The sequence below is a fragment of the Hirundo rustica genome, chromosome 1 (genome assembly GCF_015227805.2).
Source record: "Hirundo rustica isolate bHirRus1 chromosome 1, bHirRus1.pri.v3, whole genome shotgun sequence".
Taxonomy (NCBI): domain Eukaryota; kingdom Metazoa; phylum Chordata; class Aves; order Passeriformes; family Hirundinidae; genus Hirundo; species Hirundo rustica.
Window position 1 is genome coordinate 111,565,679 of NC_053450.1, and position 20,257 is coordinate 111,585,935.

General features: G+C 40.1%; 1 protein-coding gene across 8 annotated transcripts in view; it reads right to left on the reverse strand.

Annotated features, from left to right (window-relative positions):
* Window positions 1-19,502, reverse strand: part of MYRIP (myosin VIIA and Rab interacting protein) — a 211,513-nt gene extending 192,011 nt beyond the window's left edge. For 7 of the 8 annotated variants that reach the window (XM_040077677.2, XM_058422475.1, XM_058422467.1 and 4 more), the window contains exons 1-2: window positions 19,380-19,502; window positions 5,009-5,158 (exon numbers count right to left, since the gene is read on the reverse strand). In XM_040077677.2, coding sequence (XP_039933611.1) covers window positions 5,009-5,121 — 113 coding nt within the window. In that variant the 5' untranslated portion in view covers window positions 5,122-5,158; window positions 19,380-19,502. Of the gene's footprint in view, window positions 1-5,008; window positions 5,159-12,380; window positions 12,522-19,379 lie in introns of those variants that run through there. The other variant, XM_058422455.1, reaches the window with a different exon arrangement.
* Window positions 19,503-20,257: the final 755 nt, after the last annotated feature.

Here is a 20,257-nt window from a genome sequence, read left to right on the forward strand (position 1 = left end):
CAAGAACTGATATGTAGAATCAACAGATAGCTACCCAAATGTCTGTCCTGGCATTTTGCCAGTTTGATAGGACTCACACTGACAATATTTTGATTAACAAGCTTTGGAAGGAGTTCAATATTTTATCCACTACAAGACCCATGACACATACTGTAAAAACACCAAAGTCTACTGTAGTTTGACAAGAAAGCGTCAAACTGATTTCTGGATTTTGTCAGGTATGAGAATTTTGTTTCTTCAGAAGCCTCTTCACAGGCCTACTCATGCTACATACAATACGATATGCTGCAAAAGGAGCAAAAATAAGAAAGTAGGCAAAAGCAATTTAAACTACTGCATAATCTTCTACACAAGGCTCTGTTATAATACCTTACTCATTCTTCAGCTAAAAAGGTAATTAGAACAACCAGAGCAGAGAGGGCCCTCCTGTCAGCACAGACATCTAATTTTTTCTGCAAATAAAACACTTCTGGAGAACCGATCACAAATCACTGCATTCCTCTTTACTACAACTGAAAATCTGACTGTATAAATAGAAGTAGCAAAGCTGATATTCAGCAACCCAGCTATGAAAAGACACAATATCAAGCAAGACACAGTGATGTTTCTGCCTGTGGGACACAGTCAGTTCTCAACACTTCCTCTGTACTGTTCCAGCAAACCCCACATAAGTACATTAAGCAGTTGAAGTGTTATGATCACCTATCCATGTGGCACCAGAAGGTCAGCAGCTTTTCTTTGTAAATACAATTTCTCAGGTGATTAACAGCAGTGGTTTAAACAAAAGAGAACCAGGCTGCCTGCAAAGAAGCATTTTTCATCTCTGCCCAGTGCAAGTTTTACCAATAAAATACCAACATGCAAACGGCTGAACCAGCATTCACTAAGGTGATGGAAGCTCTTCCTAGCCAATGATTATAGAAAGACAGCTAAAGTCACTCCAACCACGGCCTCCTAAGGTAAAGTAGCTGCTGACAGGTAAAGCATCTGGTCCTTTTGCAGTCTGCTCTGTTTACAGCTGATCAGCACTGTGAGCCCATTCTGTGCCTGAAGACTTTTGCCCTTCTAATTTTCCTCCCTCTGCACTCACTCTGATGTTAAATTAAGAAACAGAACAGCCATTTTTTTAAACTGTCCACATGGCTAAAATATAACAGATCAGGAACATCTACCACAATAAGATGGTCACCCAAATATTTTCTGTGAAATTATAATTTCACTTATTTAAAATACCTTGACTTCCCAGCATTCCTGACCTAAAACAAACGGATACATGTGTTTATAAATACAGTAGTATTTCTGTAAAAACAAAACCAAAGGGGGACTAGATTTTGCCCACAGTGGGTGAGAATAAACAGTGGCATATTTAGACAGTCTTGAAAACTGAATAAGCAGGCAATAAATAAAAGCAAACACTTTTACACATCTGTTATGTATAAAGGTCTACCTCACAAACAAGCATTTGGGCTTGGAAGCTCTTATTAAGCTCTCCTCTTTCATTTCTTAAAAAAAAAAAAAAAAAAATTAAAAAGGAGCATACAGTCTCTCCCAAACTGCAAAAATGACAAAAATATAATGCACAGCAAAATATTAGATGTTTAACCCTCAACACAGTCCAGTCTTCTCCACTGCTGACATTCTGCAGCTGCATGCAGTCTGAAATTCAAGATTAATAAATATGTATATGAGGAAACAAACCATTAGCATGTCCAGTCAACTTCCTCAAAAAGCCATTATGATTCTTAGTGTCCCAGGAGCCCAGAGACAGCCCACAGAGCTTCAGTGGTAGAAGGGATGTACACAAGGTTGTCCTGAGCATATACACAGCAAGAAACTCAAACCAATCACCTTCCTAGTTATGCCAGATCTGCATTGTTTGTCTCTTTCAACTGATTCACAGTAAACTCAGCCCATCCATTTGCAAACCTGTGTTATAATTTTAGCCACAATGGCTCCAGGTGACTACACTAACACTGGGATAAATAAAAACATAACACTAGTGCCAAAGACCACAACGGACCCATAATCAAAATAGATAATGGGTGAACAAGCGACAAAGAACAGTAAATATTATTAATCTCATATAAGGTTGAAAGCCGCAGCAAAAAGAGAAACTAAAGCAATATGAAGCATTAAGGCATAAAACCCAACAATTCTACTCACTAACCAGGCACATGTTTATCTTATTGTTATCTTACTCGTTGTAGCCAGCTAATTTTTTTCTCACAAAATGTACAAGAGCAAACTGTCCAATAACAGTGGGAGATAAAGTTCTGAGAAAGATTTAAATTAGAGAACCACTGCAAAAAATCCTCACTGCAGAGAAATTCAAAACAGCTTTGCAGCAGAAAATGCAGATCACCAGTATGGCTTTTCTCCATATATTATGTCATTTTGTTTACAGAATATGGAAAAATAAATTAACATGTAAAACCAGTGATATTATAAAAAACATTGGAACGTTAGCTCTAAAGCATTTGTCATTTTACTTAACCACCTTAAAAATATCAGAAGTAAAGATAAGCTTCACTTCTTGTAGTATGCTAGTTAACTGTTCAGCTGCCACTAGAAAAGCAAATTTGAAGTTATCAACCACTCACAGTTTTTTTACCTTTCATTACTCTTCTGATAGAGTGGAAATAAGTCATATATTCCCTTAAGTATTTCTTAATCTTTAGAAATATTTATTAACAATGGGAATAATACAGGGAGAGATATGTGAAAGAACTACTTAAATCTTGGTGGGGAAAAGCACCCAAAAATAAAATTATCTATGATATGAAGAACTATACAGAAACCTTATTTTAAGAAAGTATCACATGCAAAAGCTTCAACAGTTCCATTTGAAGTCTAATTCTGCTACCTCAAATTAATTACAGGAATAATATTAAAAAAATGCAAAATCATACCTTCATATATAGCTTCATATATAGCTTGGTTTTGAATTTGTTAAAAGAAGTCAAAGTCTAACATAAAATAGATATATATGTCAGCTTTTTTATCTTAGAAAAGATTACAAAGTTTCACTTCTAAATTGAAACTACATGGTGAACTTTGCCAGTTGATAACATTCTAAATACAAACACAATGGAGCCAAGAACATTAAAGCAGATATCTCTTTTCTTACAGGCTGAAAAATCTAATCTATAGCAAGATCATATAATTTTCTTATGTATTTTCAATCACATAGTAAGACAAAAAGATGTGCTGCAAACCAAGCAACCAAAACCTACCAGAATAGCCCGATATAAAAAAAGAAAAAATAGATAAAGTAGTAGCCTTTAAGTCAGAAGTAAGCTTTGAACTTCAGTGGCAATTTTTAGTGTCATTAAAACTACTTAAATTCTGATATCTTAACTATTGGCTGAATTTCAGAACTTTTCCTTTGTCACTACAGTTCATTATTCACAGCACTTTAGCATACTTTAACACTTGCAAAATCTGTGACTTTGCAAGAAGAAAAAAAGTCATAAATACTTGAACTACACATATTCTTACAGAAGCTGAGTTGCATCCATGTGTTTCTCCTACCTTTCCAGTATTTAGCTTTCTCACATTAGTTTTCTACTTATGAAATTAAGTGTCATGAAAAACTTCAGTTGCAAAATGGCAAAACACAAACACCAGCAAAAAATTTATCTATCCAGGCTTTCCAGTCAATTTTCTGCGTGCATGCCTTTTATCCCTCCCCCGCCTCCTTCCACTATGGATCTACTATATAGAACAGGCAAGATGTCCCAGAACTGTGGTATGCTCGCTCCAGTAGGATACAACCAGTCACAGTATAAAAAGCCAGAGAAACTCACACACTCACCCTCCTTAAGATGCTTCTAGAATCTTTTAGCTGTGCTGTGACAAATTATCAAAGCAATCAGAACAACCTACGGTACAATAAACAGTCAAAAAACAAAAAAAAAAAAAACAAAAACAAAAAAAAAACAAAAAAAAAACAAAAAAAAAACAACAAACAAAAAACAACCAACCATCCAACTCTGTGTGCTATCCTCATGCAGTTTTTTCTCCCTGCAGCAAGCTTGCACTACCAACCCAAGCAAGAACTTGCACAGCATGCTAAAATTGAATTAGGCCTATGCTGCAAGACATTCCTTGCTCCTAATGTTCCAGGCGAGACGGGATTCCTCTCAGTTTCAACTGCACATAGTATAAATGCCTAGTTTTGTGTTGATTTCAGTCATCTTCCTGCTCTGTTGACTTCAGCTTGATACTAAATGAAAAAGAGACACGATGATTCCTGAGATAGGAGTAGAACAGTAAGAAAATGTGCATTTGCCAACCATAGATAGAGACATCAGAGCATTCTGGATAATAAACAATGATGTGCTCAAAGAAGGTAATAAAAAAATCAGGCATAATAATTCAAGGAAATATTGTTGAAACTAGGAAGAATATATTGCATCTACCAATCAGGTCTCTATCTGTAGTCCACTTGTCACCTACCAAACTTCCCCAGCTACCTTGCCAACAAATTCCATCTGTTTTCTTCTGGATTATTTCTGCTAGCAATCATTTTGTACACAGACTACTGAAAGCAAAGTCAAGTTATCTCAATACAATGGAAAACATATCCATCCAAACATTGACTGTTTTGGGGAAAAGAGCTGGGTTGAACTTCCTCACTTTTAGATGTTTGCATGTAGACAAAGTTTCTGAATTAAAAAATGGAACTGACTACAGCAGTCAAAAAATTCTCTTAACATGAACTTCTGCTTTTGCTACGTCAAACACTACTTAGCCTTTACCCAGGAGATATACACAGGCGATTTAGAAACCATTGCTGTGGTTTAATCTAGGATAGACCAAATGCAAAAATTAATTACTCCTCAATAATTGAATTCATGTGGAGGAATTTGAATATTTCTTGCCTCTGTGACAGGAATGATTATTAATGCATATAACACCACAAAAAAGCTGTGTTCTCTGGTTTCCTCCAAAATCATTTTGTAGTAATCAAAATAGACCAATATTTTAGTCCTGTTTTTATCCTTACCTCAGCCTTTCTTCTTCTTTTTTACGAAGGCTGAAATCTCGCTGAACCACCTGGAGCACATGCTCTGCTTCTTCATCAGTCAAGCCAGAAAGGTCCAGTTTTCTCCCCATCATACACTGGGCCCGGGATATGAAGAACTATAAAGAATATCTGAAATTAAAAACAGAAAATAAAATAGAAAAATAAATTGAAAGCATTCATATTTTTCACAAGTGTGCTGAGATCACAGGCATGTATACATCAGAAAAGAAAACAATTGAATGCTTTTGGCTGAAAAAGACATTTCACATTGAGTCCAACCATTAACCCTGCGCTGCCAAGTCCACCACTAAACCATGTCCCTAAAGTGCCACACCTGCACATCTTTTAAATACCTCCAGGAATGGCAGTTTAACCCCTTCCCTGGGCAGCCTATTCCAATGCTTGACAACCCTTTCAGTGAAGGAATTGCTCTTAAAATCCAATCTAAACTTCCCTGGTACAACTTGAAGAATTCATTTCAGAATTATTTTTCAAGTTCCATGCACTGAAAGTAATCACACACACACCCCCTCCCCTCGCCTCCCCCCAGTTAAATATAAATGAAAAAGATAAATTATTTGGATATTAAGAGATAGTGAGGACAGACGTCAGTGCTGATCACAAAAAGGAACATGTTTAACTAAGTTGGGTCAAATCAGGTTTAGACATTTCTTAAGATTTTATAAAACTGTTTGTGGTGCAATCCCTGCCACTGTGTAGAATAGAGAACATACTCTGCTGTAACACTCAAAATGTTTTATACTGCCAAGTAAGAAATCAGGAATTATTTTAAAGCACTATTTAAAAACGTAAGCATAAAATTTTAAAATGGATTTCCCAAAGTGACTGAAATGATGTAGATGTCACTATCTACATTTAGATGTCACCACTATATCATTATTTCCCATATTTGGAGGAGAAAAAGTAGTAGTTAATATCATGTGTGAATTGAAGGTACTATAAAGTTTGAACTAGAGCTTGGTCCATTAAGTTTCACTAATGAAATTTGTTCTAATTTATTTTCTCATTACTTTTACTCATTTAATTGAATTCTTGTAAATTCAGCTCTCAGTATAACTTGTGTGATTTGATTTATGCAATTATTTGGGCAGTCATAGAGGTGTCCCACTCCACACTGTGTTACAGTTTCAGAAGAATGAGACAGTTTTTGCATCTCTGTTATGAGCGCTCAGCAATGTATACAATAACCATGAACACACTTTAGATCCTACATGTATAGGAGAGGGAATCAGTGCCTCTTCATCCATGGTGAGTGGCAAATTAATGAGGTTATGTAAAGCATCTAAGCTGGTTCTGGCTCAAAAAAAAAGACCTCTAAGGAAAACTGCTATGGGAGACAATTAAGTGCTCCAAGTATTACTGCAAGTAGAAGCATGGGGGGAAAAAAAAAATCAGCTTTATTTTCTAAACATTTCATTTGTTACTCAGATAATGATGTGGGATGATGGGATGTGGTTGGTTTGGTTTCATTTGGGTTTTTTTGTTAGCTTGGTGGGGTTTTTAAAATACAGTATTTACCTTCCTACAATCATCTGACTACTATTCTTCAAACAAGAAAAAAACAGACACAGAAGAAGGAGGGCACTGCTTATTTTTTCTGTTTTGGTTAGGCAATTCATGAAGTTTCGAATAAACTCCTTGCTCAAGAAAACAACACTTCACTAAAACCATGCAGATGGTATACAAGCTTAGGTGAAATAAACATGACAAAATCCCTCCAAGATACATGCTCGCCATACAGCTAAAAAAAATGGTCACAATGTTCTGGCTTGACTCTGAATCTACTAAGGAAGATGACAATAAGTATTCAATAATGGCTATAAAAATTTACTTCTAAAAAAAAAAAATTATCCTGATTTTCATGAAGGAAAAGTGCCAAAGAAACAAAGGACTGTATGTAGTCCTCATTAATCTCACTTGCAAGACCAAGAATACATGTTAAAGATTGGCTAAAACATAGTGAGGAAAAAATGGCAATATTGTTCTTCAATGCTACACGGGTGCAAAAATCTTCTCTAAATTTTCACCAGAATGTTAAGATTTTCATCCATCCTTTCACCTACAGTCCTTATAGCAAAACCTCACTGAGCACTGGCAAGGAAAAGGGTTTGCTGAGGGAACACTTGGGTTGCAGCTCAAAGAGCATGAAGTGCCCTGGGACACATCCTTCCCTTCAGGCTTTGGGGTTTTGCTCAGCTCTAACTGCACAAAGCACTTGAGTGCAAAAGCAACCCTGACTTTCTAAAAGCATGGAAGGGCTTCATTACAGGAAGGCCACATCCATGGGGAAGTGAGCAGGACTTTTCAAAGTAACCTTTTTCACACACATACACTTAAGGAGAAAATACAGGATACACAGTAAAAGGAAATAAAGCTTTTTAAAGCAATTCCTGGAGCCAGTAAAGACACCTTTGTGCTAGGGCTACAGTCGTCTGAGACACAGATCTTTGATCTCCTAGTATCTTGAGCAGCACCTTAACAACTGTAATTAACATTTTCATAATGAGTTCTCCCTTCAGGTATTCATCAGAATCCTTTTGGGAATGATGTAAATATCAGTAATGTTTTTTGACACATGCAAACTGGTCCACCAGTAAAAAAATTATCCCTTTGATTCAGCTTCCAGTGCTGATTGTGACCATGTATTAGAAGGGGGAAATTTACCCCTAAATTTGGGAATAAGTGGGCAGCCCCACCACCTCTGATTGTCTGGGGTTAGCAAAGACTTCATTTCAAGTATATATGCTTTAAAATCACAAGGAACTTTAACTTTTGACTTTCATGTGGTTTAGTTCTCTGGAGTATTCTCAGTCTGCATTCCAATACTACATTAACCTCTAAGGAACTCTGTGTGTTTCCCTGGAAATAATTTTTCATCACATTATTAAATCACCTCTGATCTGGGAATATCACAGCGTTTTATAAATATTTATAAACAATTCTCAAATGTCCTTTCTGTGGTAGATCCAGATTATGCATTTTGGAAATACACAATAGCAAGTTCTCTAGAGGAAATGTAACAAGTTAGACTTAAAACTAGCTTAAAATACACAAAATAGCTCAGCCTAAAATAACTTCTCACCTCAATTAAAATAACTTACATGAAATATGAGTGCCTTCATGAAGAACTTACTTGGTAAATCTCAAACTGATTACAAAATCTAAAATCTCACAGACTTCACAAGGAATACTATCACTCCCTAGAAAAATTTTGCTCAACAAATAAAAACACTGTAGAAGGAAAGCCTAGGCTTACAAGACACCATTGGGTATTGTTTGAGCAATACTCTAATCTTAACACTTCTGACAGTCTATTTCAAAATCTAATTATAACTTCCACAATGAAAACATTTCTTGAGTTTAACCTTAAAAATAAAAACAAACTCCAGTAAAAAGAAAAAGAAGCATATGAAATGTTTTTCAAGAACTGCAAACAGTGCACGGTTTTAACACAGACAAGGGCATCAACATAAGAAACAAGGGCAAGTAGTGCATTTCCTACTCGCCCATATGACAGCTAAGCTGCTCGGACTTGGAGTCTCAGCAGATGATTAGCATTACTGGGAGAATGGGGAGGAAAAGAAAGTTTTTTGGGCTAAGTGCCAACTAATATATAAGAGATTCTGCTTGACAAAGAACCCCATTATAAAGTTAATTATGCAAGTGGTAACACTGAATATTGTACAACACCAACTTCTTAGTTTTATGCTATAGCAAAGCAATCAGCACTAGTGAGGCTGCATCTAGAATCCTGTGTCCAGTCTGGGCTTCCCCAGAACAAGAAAGATATTAAGGGCCACAATGATGGATAAGGGACTGGAGCATCTCTTACAGGCAGTGATGCTGGGAGTACTAGGACTGTTCAGTCTGGAGAAGAGAAGACTTGGGGGGTATATACAGTGGGTATCTGGAAGAAAGCTCTCCAAACAAGAATATCCTATAATTCTTTCTGTTTCTGAGCACATTTTTAATCAAGATTTCACTGGTTTCCACAGCACAGTATAAGTTTTGCTTTAAGATGCTGTTGATATGTATGGATGAAATTTAATACCTGAGGAACCAAGACCACAAACTCCTTCAACCCAGTTATTTCCAATTGAAATATTTCATACAGAATTCCTTTTCCCCACATAGTCTCAGCTTTAGAGTCACCAAACTCTTCACCAGCTTTTCGACCCTGTTCTGTTATTCTACCACTTCCATAATTTCCAGGCAGAAAATCAAGACAAAACCTACTAGGAATTATATCTTTGATTCTGTCACCAACAAGCTCATTTTTCCTTCCTTCAGCAGTCTGTCAGGATCCAAATAATACTGCTCAATCTTTCTTCTCATGATTTCCAGAATTCTTTTAGTACCATAAGAAATTCCTTGTATAATCTTACTGGTGAACATTTTTCCCTTTTAAATCATACAAGACAGTCACCTTTCTAAGGCAAAGAGGAAGACAAGCACTTTGTCCTCAACAGAGCTTCTTCACCACCTCTCATATTTTAAAAAGTTTTCTTTACTGAATTGTCCAAAAGAAGCTGCCACATTGCCCACGTGAGGTCATTATGATAATTTTTTAATGCAAATGTCACAATATTTAACATGTAAATTACATAATGTCACACACTTCATTTGACAAATATAAGGTGACAAAAGTAAGGTCTGAATAATGATTTATATCAACACACTTCAACAAAACAGACTTTAGCCATAACCCAACATGTAAAAAACATCAATGTCCAAAGTAACTTCTACTACAGCTATCACATCATTAAGTCTCAAATGAGGCATAATTAACATTGGCCACAAATCTGTTAATCTTTTTTAAACGCCAAGAATGCCTAGAAGTTTGGGTAAAAAACACTGAGTATTCTTCCCTTTACACTCAAGATGGACAAATGTCTCAAAATTAGAAAAAGGAAAATATACTCATCAGGAATAAAAGGCCACGTCTTAGAAAAATTAAATACAACCCAATTGGGTCAACTTCAATATGGGACTTGTATCTGTTGCATCACATTTTAAATGAGATATAAGATAAAGATCTCAAAGAGGATGTTCTTCTTTGTACCCACACTGATTTTAACTGAGTTTTACTGCACATATTTTCCGGTCTATAAAAGCAAAAAAAATTATCTTGCTTTCAGACTTGGACTAATTTTATGAGATTTACAAGCAGCAAAGCAAAGAGGTGGCAAGCTCCTGAGCCAAGTTACACTTGTTTCACTGGGGAGTGTAAGGGGTAAAGCAGCAGGTCTTAAAATGTGAAGATCATTCAGGGAGAAATGTTCCTTATTAATGCAAGTTATAACAGTAATTTTATGTATATTTGTCAAAAGATTGCTGGAACATACCATAATGGGTAAAACTTACAGTCAGTAAACTTACAGTAAGTAAACCTTACATGTCAAAGGTTAGTACTTCATGGCTTTAAATTTTAAGCTATTTAGAAAACACAAAGGAGTTTCACACTCTTCTTGCTTCTATATTTAATTTTATTTTAAATACTGAATATGAAATAGCAGAATGTCCTGGTGAGAGCTGGGATAGAGTTAATTTTCTTCTTAGTAGCTGGTACAGCACTGTAGGGTTAAACCATGACACAGAATTAAAAAATCTTAGTGAAGACACATTCCATTCAAGAAAGAATGGCATCTCTCATCTAAGGATAGCACTCTCCTAAAGGCAGAACACATTATATAAAAGTGTTTCTAAAAAAATAGAACCTATTTTATTTAAATAGAAAAACAAATTTAGATGAGACTGAAGATTGCACTGTAGAGCCTTATTTCTGTCATCTACCTCTGATGATTCAAAGTCATACTAGAAAGAGAATCTGAACAACAACTGATGAACATTTTATACTTATGTATCAGGCCTACAACTGATACACAAGTACAAATCCCACTGGGAATTCAAAATGTGATACAAAAGCTAAATTGATGGACCAGAATAATCTTCTCACTGGTAAAATTGAACTAGAGTAAAGTCTTAACCAAAATTTGTCCCTGCAGCTGCTAAAGATCATAGGTTATCTGGCATATACTGATTTCACATATTTCATATGCAAGTGGAATTCTAGTTAGTGTATATCCTCATTTTTTTTCAGTCTCCACTTCCATTGTTTACATTGAATTTAGGCAAGTCATGTTCAGCTCTACTTTCTCTATTTAGTAGCAACCGTCTTCTGGAAGAATGCGTAAAGATGATGGGTCTGACAGTATTCTGACTGTGTGAGACTGACTATCACTCTTCCAGAAACTAAGTCGACAGCTTGAAGAAAAAGACAAAATTGGAGCAGTAATGTGCTGACACACAATTGTATCTTGGATGATTTGCCTCCTCTCCATGTGCCTTCAATCTAAAGCATGAAATTTAGCTCATTACTGTAATGGACTGTCAACCAACTCCAGAGTGAATCATCACAGGCCAGCAAGAAAGCCAGCATGTGCACTTAGGGAATGCTGCTGATCCCAAAGAGTCCAGCACAATCAGAAATTTGCACATCTGTAAGCACACAACTGTAGGGGCTTCCCTTTGAATGCCTAATCTGCAAAGTGGGACTCACAGCTTAATTCTATGTGCCCAGAGTCCCTGCACAGAAAGAGCAGCCCCTGAATTGAGTTATGCCTCTTCCACCTTCGCATCAAAACAAAAACCAGAACACACCTGGCAAATCAGGCTTCACGCTGTACTTGCTAAGCTTGAGCCAGCATGAAGTGAATACTAAACAAAAAACTCATTTGTACTCCTACCTCTTCCCTCAGCATTAGCTCAAGAGTGAGGACTGCAAAAATACATTCACCCACTTGTGCTGCATCACAAACGCCATTGAGACACTGGTGGTCCCAGCATTTCACTATCAATGGCCCTCAAATGAGCCACATGGATTAAAGGGAGATGAAAGAAACAGTGAATACTTCCTGGTTCCTTCCAAGAATTGCTGGGCTTCTCTCTCATTCTAAGAGGCATGCAGAGAAGTGAGCACTCACTTTACTAGTGTAAATACACATAAATCCCAGTCTAGTACTGGCACCCAGAAAAACTCAGGTTCAATGCCACATTAAGTCTGGGAAGGCTCAATTATTTATCTCTCTCCTTGCGGAAGACAACTGAGAGAAACCCTCAATGCCTGTAAGTATCTGAAGGGGAGGGGGGGAGGTGCCAAGAGGATGTCTCCAGGCTCTTCTCGGTGGTCCCAAACAACAGGACAATAGGCAAAGGGCAGCAACTGATGCAAGGAAGTTCCCCCGAACATGAGGAAGAGGTGACCACACACTAGAACAGGCTGCCCAGACGAGTTATGGCATCTCCCTCACCAGGAATACTCAAAACCAACCTGGATGCTATCCTGTGCCACGTGCTTTAGGATGGTCCAGCTTGAGCAGGGAGGTTGGACCAGATAGTCCCTTACAACTTGACCCATTCTGGATATTACTGTGCAGATCCAAACATCAGATGCCACCATCCTGTTTTCCTGTATGACCTGAAGCAACTGAAAGATACAGAAAGTCCCCTACTGTTGCTGTGTATTATTTGGTTTCATATTTTATCTCATTTTTATATTGGGCTTTAAAACAGTTTGTTCCATACCCACCCTGTTCCCCTGGAAAATGTAATATCCCGAAGTTTGTCCCAGCCCATCTTCCACATTATTCCCTTCCAGGACTGTAATCCAACCCTGTTCCACTCCCACCTTATCCCTGACTGGGTATTGGCTTGACCCCGGTTTTAGCCCCTTCCCTGGATGTAAGTCCCAGACCATGCGGCTGGGGCTTCCCCTTGGTTCGGGGAGTGGGACAGGGTTCCTGACCTAGGCTGCGGCAGGACCACAGAAGACAGACTGGATAAAGCCCTGGTTTCACCCTCGGATCAAGTGCAGACCTTCCTTTGCCATCGACGGGATCTCGCTCTCTCTGCTAAGGGAAAGGTTCCCAGCCACTCCTGGGTTTTGGGACCCTGAGGAAAAATCTTTCCAGCTGAGGTTTGTCCCTCGAGCTAGCCGGAGCGAAAACAGAGCCGGGGCTCTGTGAGAGAGACAAGCCACATCCTACCATACAAGCTGTGGAGCAGCACATGACAAGTATGTGTGTCAAAGTAAATGCCTGCCCCTACAGCACAGCAGTCACTACTTGTTAGAACAACTAGAGAGGAGCCTCCTACAGATAACATTCAATAAACAAAGCAAGAAAATAGCTCCACTATGATAAGTTTTTCAACTTCATAATACCAAAGCATCACTATTGAGTTAATGGTGATAAGGCTTCTCATCTGGGTTATTAACATCTTTAAGATGGGGGTAAAAAAAAAAACCCATTGAGAGAACTGGTGAAACTTTTTACGAAGTCAAACAGCTCTGGAAGCACTACACATTTTGCATCTGCATTTAATTCTCCATTTCAATAATATAGGCAATAGAGTTATGATAAATTAAGAAACTAATCATAATTTGAAAGCCATATTGTCATTAATCCGTAAACAATTAAGTGCAGATTGCTTGACTGCTACCAAAACATCCATAACAAAATCCAACCAATATGCAAACATACCACAGGCATACTTAAAATATTCTAGACAGTAAAATGTATTTTTCCCCCACAACATCTGCTGCACTAATTGATATCCCTCATCCCTCTTAAGAAATACCACCCATAAACATATAATTAAGATTTATCCAAGAACTAAACTTTCACTGAGAGAATCTTCCTGCAGGACTAGAAAGACAAAAGCTCTATTTTTAGAGGTAAGAAAATGCTTCCAACAGCAGTTGCCAGAATGAGGCAGTATTCTCTAGTGCTGCCAGATGTGAAAACAAATTTAATACAGTAAATCACTGTTAATTCAAACCACTGACAGGAAACCCCACTGCAAATTACTGAAATTTACAGATTAGCAAGTAAATTAACAAAATAAAAAGCTAAAATAAATTCCTAAGACTGTGCTGTCCACCTTCACTATGACACTTGTAAAATGCTTCCAACCCTGATTTGTCCTTGAAGAAGCAAGAATCATAAGATACACAACAATGAAGTGACACATATAAAGCCACATGCCCCATTTCACTGAGACTTTGTGATGAGCTGTAGTTGGCTGACACACAACGTATGCCCTGTGCACTGTAAAAAGGGTTTCAACAGCAGGTCATCTTTGCTTTGTTTAGATAACCATTTGTCAAGTGGCATAAAACAAGTATAAAGTTGAGCCAGAGCTGTAGAAAGCCTCTGAAACCCAAAAGAGCTGGGTTAATCTGTCAGGTGGGGGAGTTAATGCATTTGTTTGTTGACACTGGGACCTACTCCACACTGTGCTCAGAAGAGGCTCTGCTTTGGACCAGCGTTCAGCTGATTTTTTTTTTATATTGACACTGCACAACATGAAGGTAACCTCAGCCTAGATCAATAAACACAAATCTGAAGTTCTGGATCATAAGTTTATACAAACAAAGAATGTTTATATTCAAGCATAATATATGCTCAGTCACTTTCTGAAGTTCAAAGGCCAACTTCAGCATCAGGTTTGACTGCTGCTTCACTGATATTTGTATCTGAACTGGAGCGGTATCACAGCTCCTTTAGTTTATACTAGAGAACAAGTTCATCCTCTTACAGGTCAGGAAATCATTCAGCTAACACAGACATCTTTTTGAGTCTCATGGAACTTATTATTTTAACAGTGTAACCAAGTTAAGCCACCACCTTTATGAACAACTAGGGCTCCTCATTTAATTGTGTGGAACCCAAGTCCACGGTATTTCCAACAATTTGCCTCTTTTTGACCTGTGACACTACCTTGGAGCAGGAATATGAAACCTCATCATTAAACATTAGGAAAAAAGTGGGAGATGGAACAATCAGGCTTATCCTCCTCTAGAGGTGAACTGCTTTCTTCTCATTTGGGACTCAGTTCATGGTTTCTGTGCTTGCAGTGATCAACACACGGACAATTTTTGTCACTGGCTTTTAGTGAAAAACAACATCACCTTTTTGAATGCACCCCAAAGCTCTTACAATTGCTTTTGAAACCTGATGGCGCTCCAATTCACACACTGTGATTTTACTTGAATTCAAGTCATGGTCTGTCAAACAAGTATCAAAGCACTTATGACAGGTAGACGCAAGTGGTGAGATGACTTCCAGAAAGGTACACCAAGAACTCCTGGGAATGATCTCTCGGGCAAAAAGATCAGTTTTTGTAAGAGAAAAAAAAGGAATCAATTTCTTGCAAGATTAACAGTGGTTAGAAAAACAGGTACATCTCTGAAATTTGAGGTATTTCAGGTCAGTGCTAGTTGCTCTCTGTCAACAGCACTTAAATCATACACTGCATATCCCCACTGTAGCAATTACTCATAATGGCACAAGCCAGCACTTCTCCTTTTGGATTACCCTGGGACACAAAATCCTATTCATACAGCTCAAAAGGGGCAGAAGAAAACCCCATTAAATACATCCTCTGACCCATAAGTAATGCCTAATAAGCAAAAAAGCTCTTGTATTAATTTCAGAAGAGATGAAACTCATCATAAGAGCAGAACAGAAAGTTTATTCCATGAGTTAAAAATAAATTTTGCTTTCTTTGCTCTCGAGAAAGAAAACAACAGATTATATACTGTCCTCCTCCAACAGCAGAAAGCTAGATTACAACAGCACAACCACCTATTATTCTGCATGAAGACAGGTGGAGGATGCTGAGGAAGGGAGTGCTTTGCTATTAAAAAACCCCACAGGTTTCAGGTTGTTGCCTGGCTTTAAGACTCACTAAAGGCAGTGGGAATGCCATGAACTTTATTAGCCTTCGAACGAGACTTTACACTTCAGATTGCTATCACATGAAGATACTACATTTCACTTTCTACAGAAAATTACTTCAGAACTCTTTAAACAGACTTAATCCAGAAACTATGGCTTCCCTATCTATTCTTCTCCATCAATAAGCAGCACATTTTGCAAGGAAGAGCCCAGAAGGAGCTTCTTGAAACTACTGCACAGAAGAACTTGAGCTTGGGTGTTCAGAAAGAAGACAGGCTAGAGTTGCCTTCCTGCCTGCCAGTCAATGCCAGCAAAACTCAAGGAAACAATTGATTACCATGAGCCAATGAAGGCAATATTATTGAAAGTATCTCATCAAGATTAATCTCTACAGTACCAGCTCCACCCCAATGGGTGATGTTTTATCTGGAGGTATACTTTGCCTTGAAGAATGGGTATTTCATTTCCTGAGGTAATGCTTTGTATCTTTAAACAACCAGTAGATAGTAATAACTCCAGTAACCTGAATACCAAACACCAATATTAGTTTTTCCTTTTCCGATCATCAATGGATCAAAAGGTAAATGAAGCATAAAAGTAATAAAATAACAAGAGAATTTGTTTCTTTTACCCAGTTCAGGGGCTAATTGGTCAGTAAAAACTTGCTAGATTACCTGTTTTACTAGTAGAACACTCTTTAAAAAGTATATTATATATATTGTTGTGCTGTTGAAATGCAATGCATATTGGCCTGGAAAATTATTGTGTTTCTATTCCCTGAATAGTATGCATAAGATCTAAAAATCTGTCATTATTGCAATAACGCTGATATTAGCTTTTAACCAGTAAAGCCACTGCAGTCATTATACCCTCTTCATCTATGATAAAGCTGCTAAGGTGATTCATTAAACTGCTTTCCACTACAGTGTCTTTTATTTATTTTCAGGACACAGAATGCCAAGCATAACGTTTATTTACAGAAACTAAAGTTTTAAATAATATAGCATGCCATTTCTCTACAAGATTGTTAAAACAAACAAAAAGGATAGCATGTTTTAACTGAAAGTTAAATAGCAAGCACATCGTAATCACTAGCCTACTATATGAGTGACAGAATGGTGTATCAGACATGTAGGGGAGGTTTTCCTCTTGGGTTTCTGTAAATTCACAAAATTTCGGATACAGGCATCTTTGACCAATCTCACTAAGAGATGCGCAAAACTAGACTACTGCTTGAAATCTTAGCAAATTACACTCTATTTAGCCCTTCTGTAAAATTGTCTGGTTTTATCATAAAGGTGAAGTTTCTTTGGTAAATTGAGGAACAGTGTGGTGTGCTTCACTTCACACCAAAATATAGCAGTCATCTTCCTCATCTGTTAAGCCCTAAAAGCTTCTTCTGAAAGTAAGCTGCTATAAATCTTTGAGTATAAGAAACTTGGAGCTGTTCTATTCTCTGGCTGTCAATGGTCCACAGGTAAGCCAGAAGCCTTTATTATCTCTAAGAATCTATCTAAGAAAATAACCTACCTGAATCCAAAAGGAAGGTGAATAAAGCATTCCACAGGAAGGCAGCATTAATCTGCTCAAACAATTCAATGGGTTTTCTCAATGAGAAAAGCTCTCCCTGTGGTTTTCACGGAATTATATTCAGCTAGTTTCTTTCAACTTGTCCAGTTTTCCAAGGGCAAGCTAGGATGGTTTACACTGCCAAACCACAGTTTCCAGTCTTATAATAATAGGGCACGTTAATGTTGGCAGCAATACAAAGGAGTCGCATTTTCATACCAATGTACTGTTTATGAACAATAGTGCACTCGGTACATACAGCCTTTCTTCATCATCACCCATGCATACCTTGGGGATTTTTTTTTTTCTTTATTTAAATACAAGCTGCTCAAGTGCTCTGTTTACTGCAAGTATGAAGTGAGAAAGGTGAACTCCTACAGTGTTCATACCCTTGGGTAACTTTATGTAGTACACTCAGATGTATTCATCAGGTTAGCAGGGAAGCAAGAAATCAACTCACGAAAATTAATTAAAGTTCTAACTCACTTTTCTAGATCCAGACAGCACTGGTTCAGACAAAGACAAAAAGCATTACCCTGCCTGAAAGAGCAATATTATACCATTTGAATAGGCAGCAGGTCCAAGAGGCAAATCCTGTCACAGGGTGCAGTGCTCTGTCTCACCCCTGCGAGGGCTACCAGGGTGGAATTGACTTGTGTGCATTCTCACCACTGACAATTAATGTGTTACAGGTATTGAAAATCCTACTCCCCTGTTTCTAATTGCACTGTACTAAGTTATCTGACAAACTCCCCAGGAAGGCTACACAAGAGCCAAGTACCTTTTCAGATGCTTGGGCATAAGGCATCAGTAAATATGCTCCAATACAATCCAATACCTGAATAATGATGGGTAAGGCAGTAGCCTGAGGGGCTATGTAAAAGATACAGCATCTTCTGCTTTTTGCACATCTCTGTTCACTGTCTAAAGGTAGAATTAAGCAGCAAACGCTGCTGTCTGACATTTAACAGCAGGGGCTTAGTCAGTGGTCTCAATGCAATTTATGGAGACCAGCTATCACCATAAATAAGCAACTATAAAAAACCATCCAGTTTGATAAGTCCACCAAAATCAGAAGGATGTCCAGTAATACGAGAACTAGACTAACTATCCCTCCATTCTCTCCCTCTAGGCTTCCAGAAAAGGCTTATGAGAGGAATGAGTAAAAGCCTTTATTGCTAAAATCTTTGCTGTGCCTATTCTAAAAAACTCCTGGCTCCATAGCAAGGTAGCTACCCACATTTTCAGAAATGCAGGAAATCGTAAAATGATAGGTATGAGGCAAAGAAGCATAATTTGTCGAAACAGATTGCTAGTTATAGTTAATGTCCCCGCAAACACGCTTGAGGAGGGACACACACACACTATAAGGCATTTTACAATCTAATTCAGTTACGCTTGCCTGAAACACAACACAAATCCCAGCACAACACAGGCTCCTACTTAATTAGATTCCCTAAGAAAAGTCAGTCTAAGCCATATGGTATTTTCCTCAGCAGTTACGATAAACTGACCTTGATACTAGGAAAACGCACGCTGCCTCTGTCTGAGGCATAAATTACAAGCGCAGCGTGGCGGGATGCTCCCATGAAACGGGGACAGCGGCAGCGCCACGCCGAAACCCTCCCCGGGCTCCCGGGGAAGTTCATCAAGAGTAAAACACTCCAATGATAACGGTGATGATGATGCACTGCAGTGACAGTGCTCAGCAGCCACGCGGTCAGCCACGAAGCCGCTCTGACATCTGTCCGGTAATTAAAGCACAGCCTAATGCCGCGCTGCCGAGGAGGAGCGGCCCGCCGCGCCCCCGAACGCCGCGGAGGGCGGCGGCCGCTCGGCCACCAGCACGTCCGGACGCCCGGCTCCGTCCGACCCCTCCCCGCGGCCCGAGCCCGGCCGCCCCCGACGGGCGCTGCGGCCCCGCACCTCGGCCCTGCCGCAGGCCGCCCCACGGCGCCGGCCGGCCCCGAGCTGCCGCGGCAGGAGGGCCCCCAGCCCACCCCGGCCCCGGCCGCACTCACCCCGGCCAAGTGCGAGGGCTGCACCACAACGGCAGGAGGGCGGGAAGCGCCTCGAGTTGGGGCACGGGCAAAGCCACCGCCGGCGGCTGCGCCCCGTCCCTCATGCACGGCGGGGTCTGCGGCCGCCCCGCGCCAGCCCTCGGCCACCACCTGCGCGGAGCCGCCGAGCACAGCTGCCGCGGTCCCGCTCCGCACCGGCCGGCGCAAGGCGAGAGCCGCTGTCTTCTCCTCCTCTTCCTGCTGCTGCTGCTTCTGCCACCGCCACCACCGCCGCCGCTGCTGTCGCTGTCGCCTTCAACCCTCCCCGCCCCGCCGGACGCGCCACCGAGTGCTGCTGCGGTGCCGGCGGCGGCAGCTCCCGCCGCGCACCGGCACCTGCCCGGGCGCTGCCGCCAATCGCCGGGAAGGGGCCGGGCCGGAGGCGGGGGCGGCGCGCCCGGCAGGGGCGGGACTTGCGCGCACCTCCGCGTCCCGGGGCGCGTCCGTCCCTTGAGCTGCGCCCCCGACAGGCGAGGACCGGGCTGCTGTCGCCCCGGCGTGTGCCCCGCGGCCGCCCTCCGCTGTCGCACCCGCCTGGCCGGCGGGGACACCTGCGGCCCGTCCGCCACCTAAGCCCCAGCTGGCCAGGCGAGGCAGGGAGAGGCACAGGTGCTGTCATTCGGTGCCTGTCTGGGCCCTGCCGCGGTGCGAGCCGCCCGTGGCGGGTGTCTAGCGAAGGAAAAGAGAGGCCGGTTGTTGGGAACGGGCGAGAATTCCATCCGTATGGATGAGGCGCACCGGGCAGTCATAAGGAAGGTGCGGCCTGGTCAGTCGTTCAGTCAGCTCATCTGTGAGTCACCGCTGTACCGTGGAAGCGCTTTTTATGTCTTGAATCACTG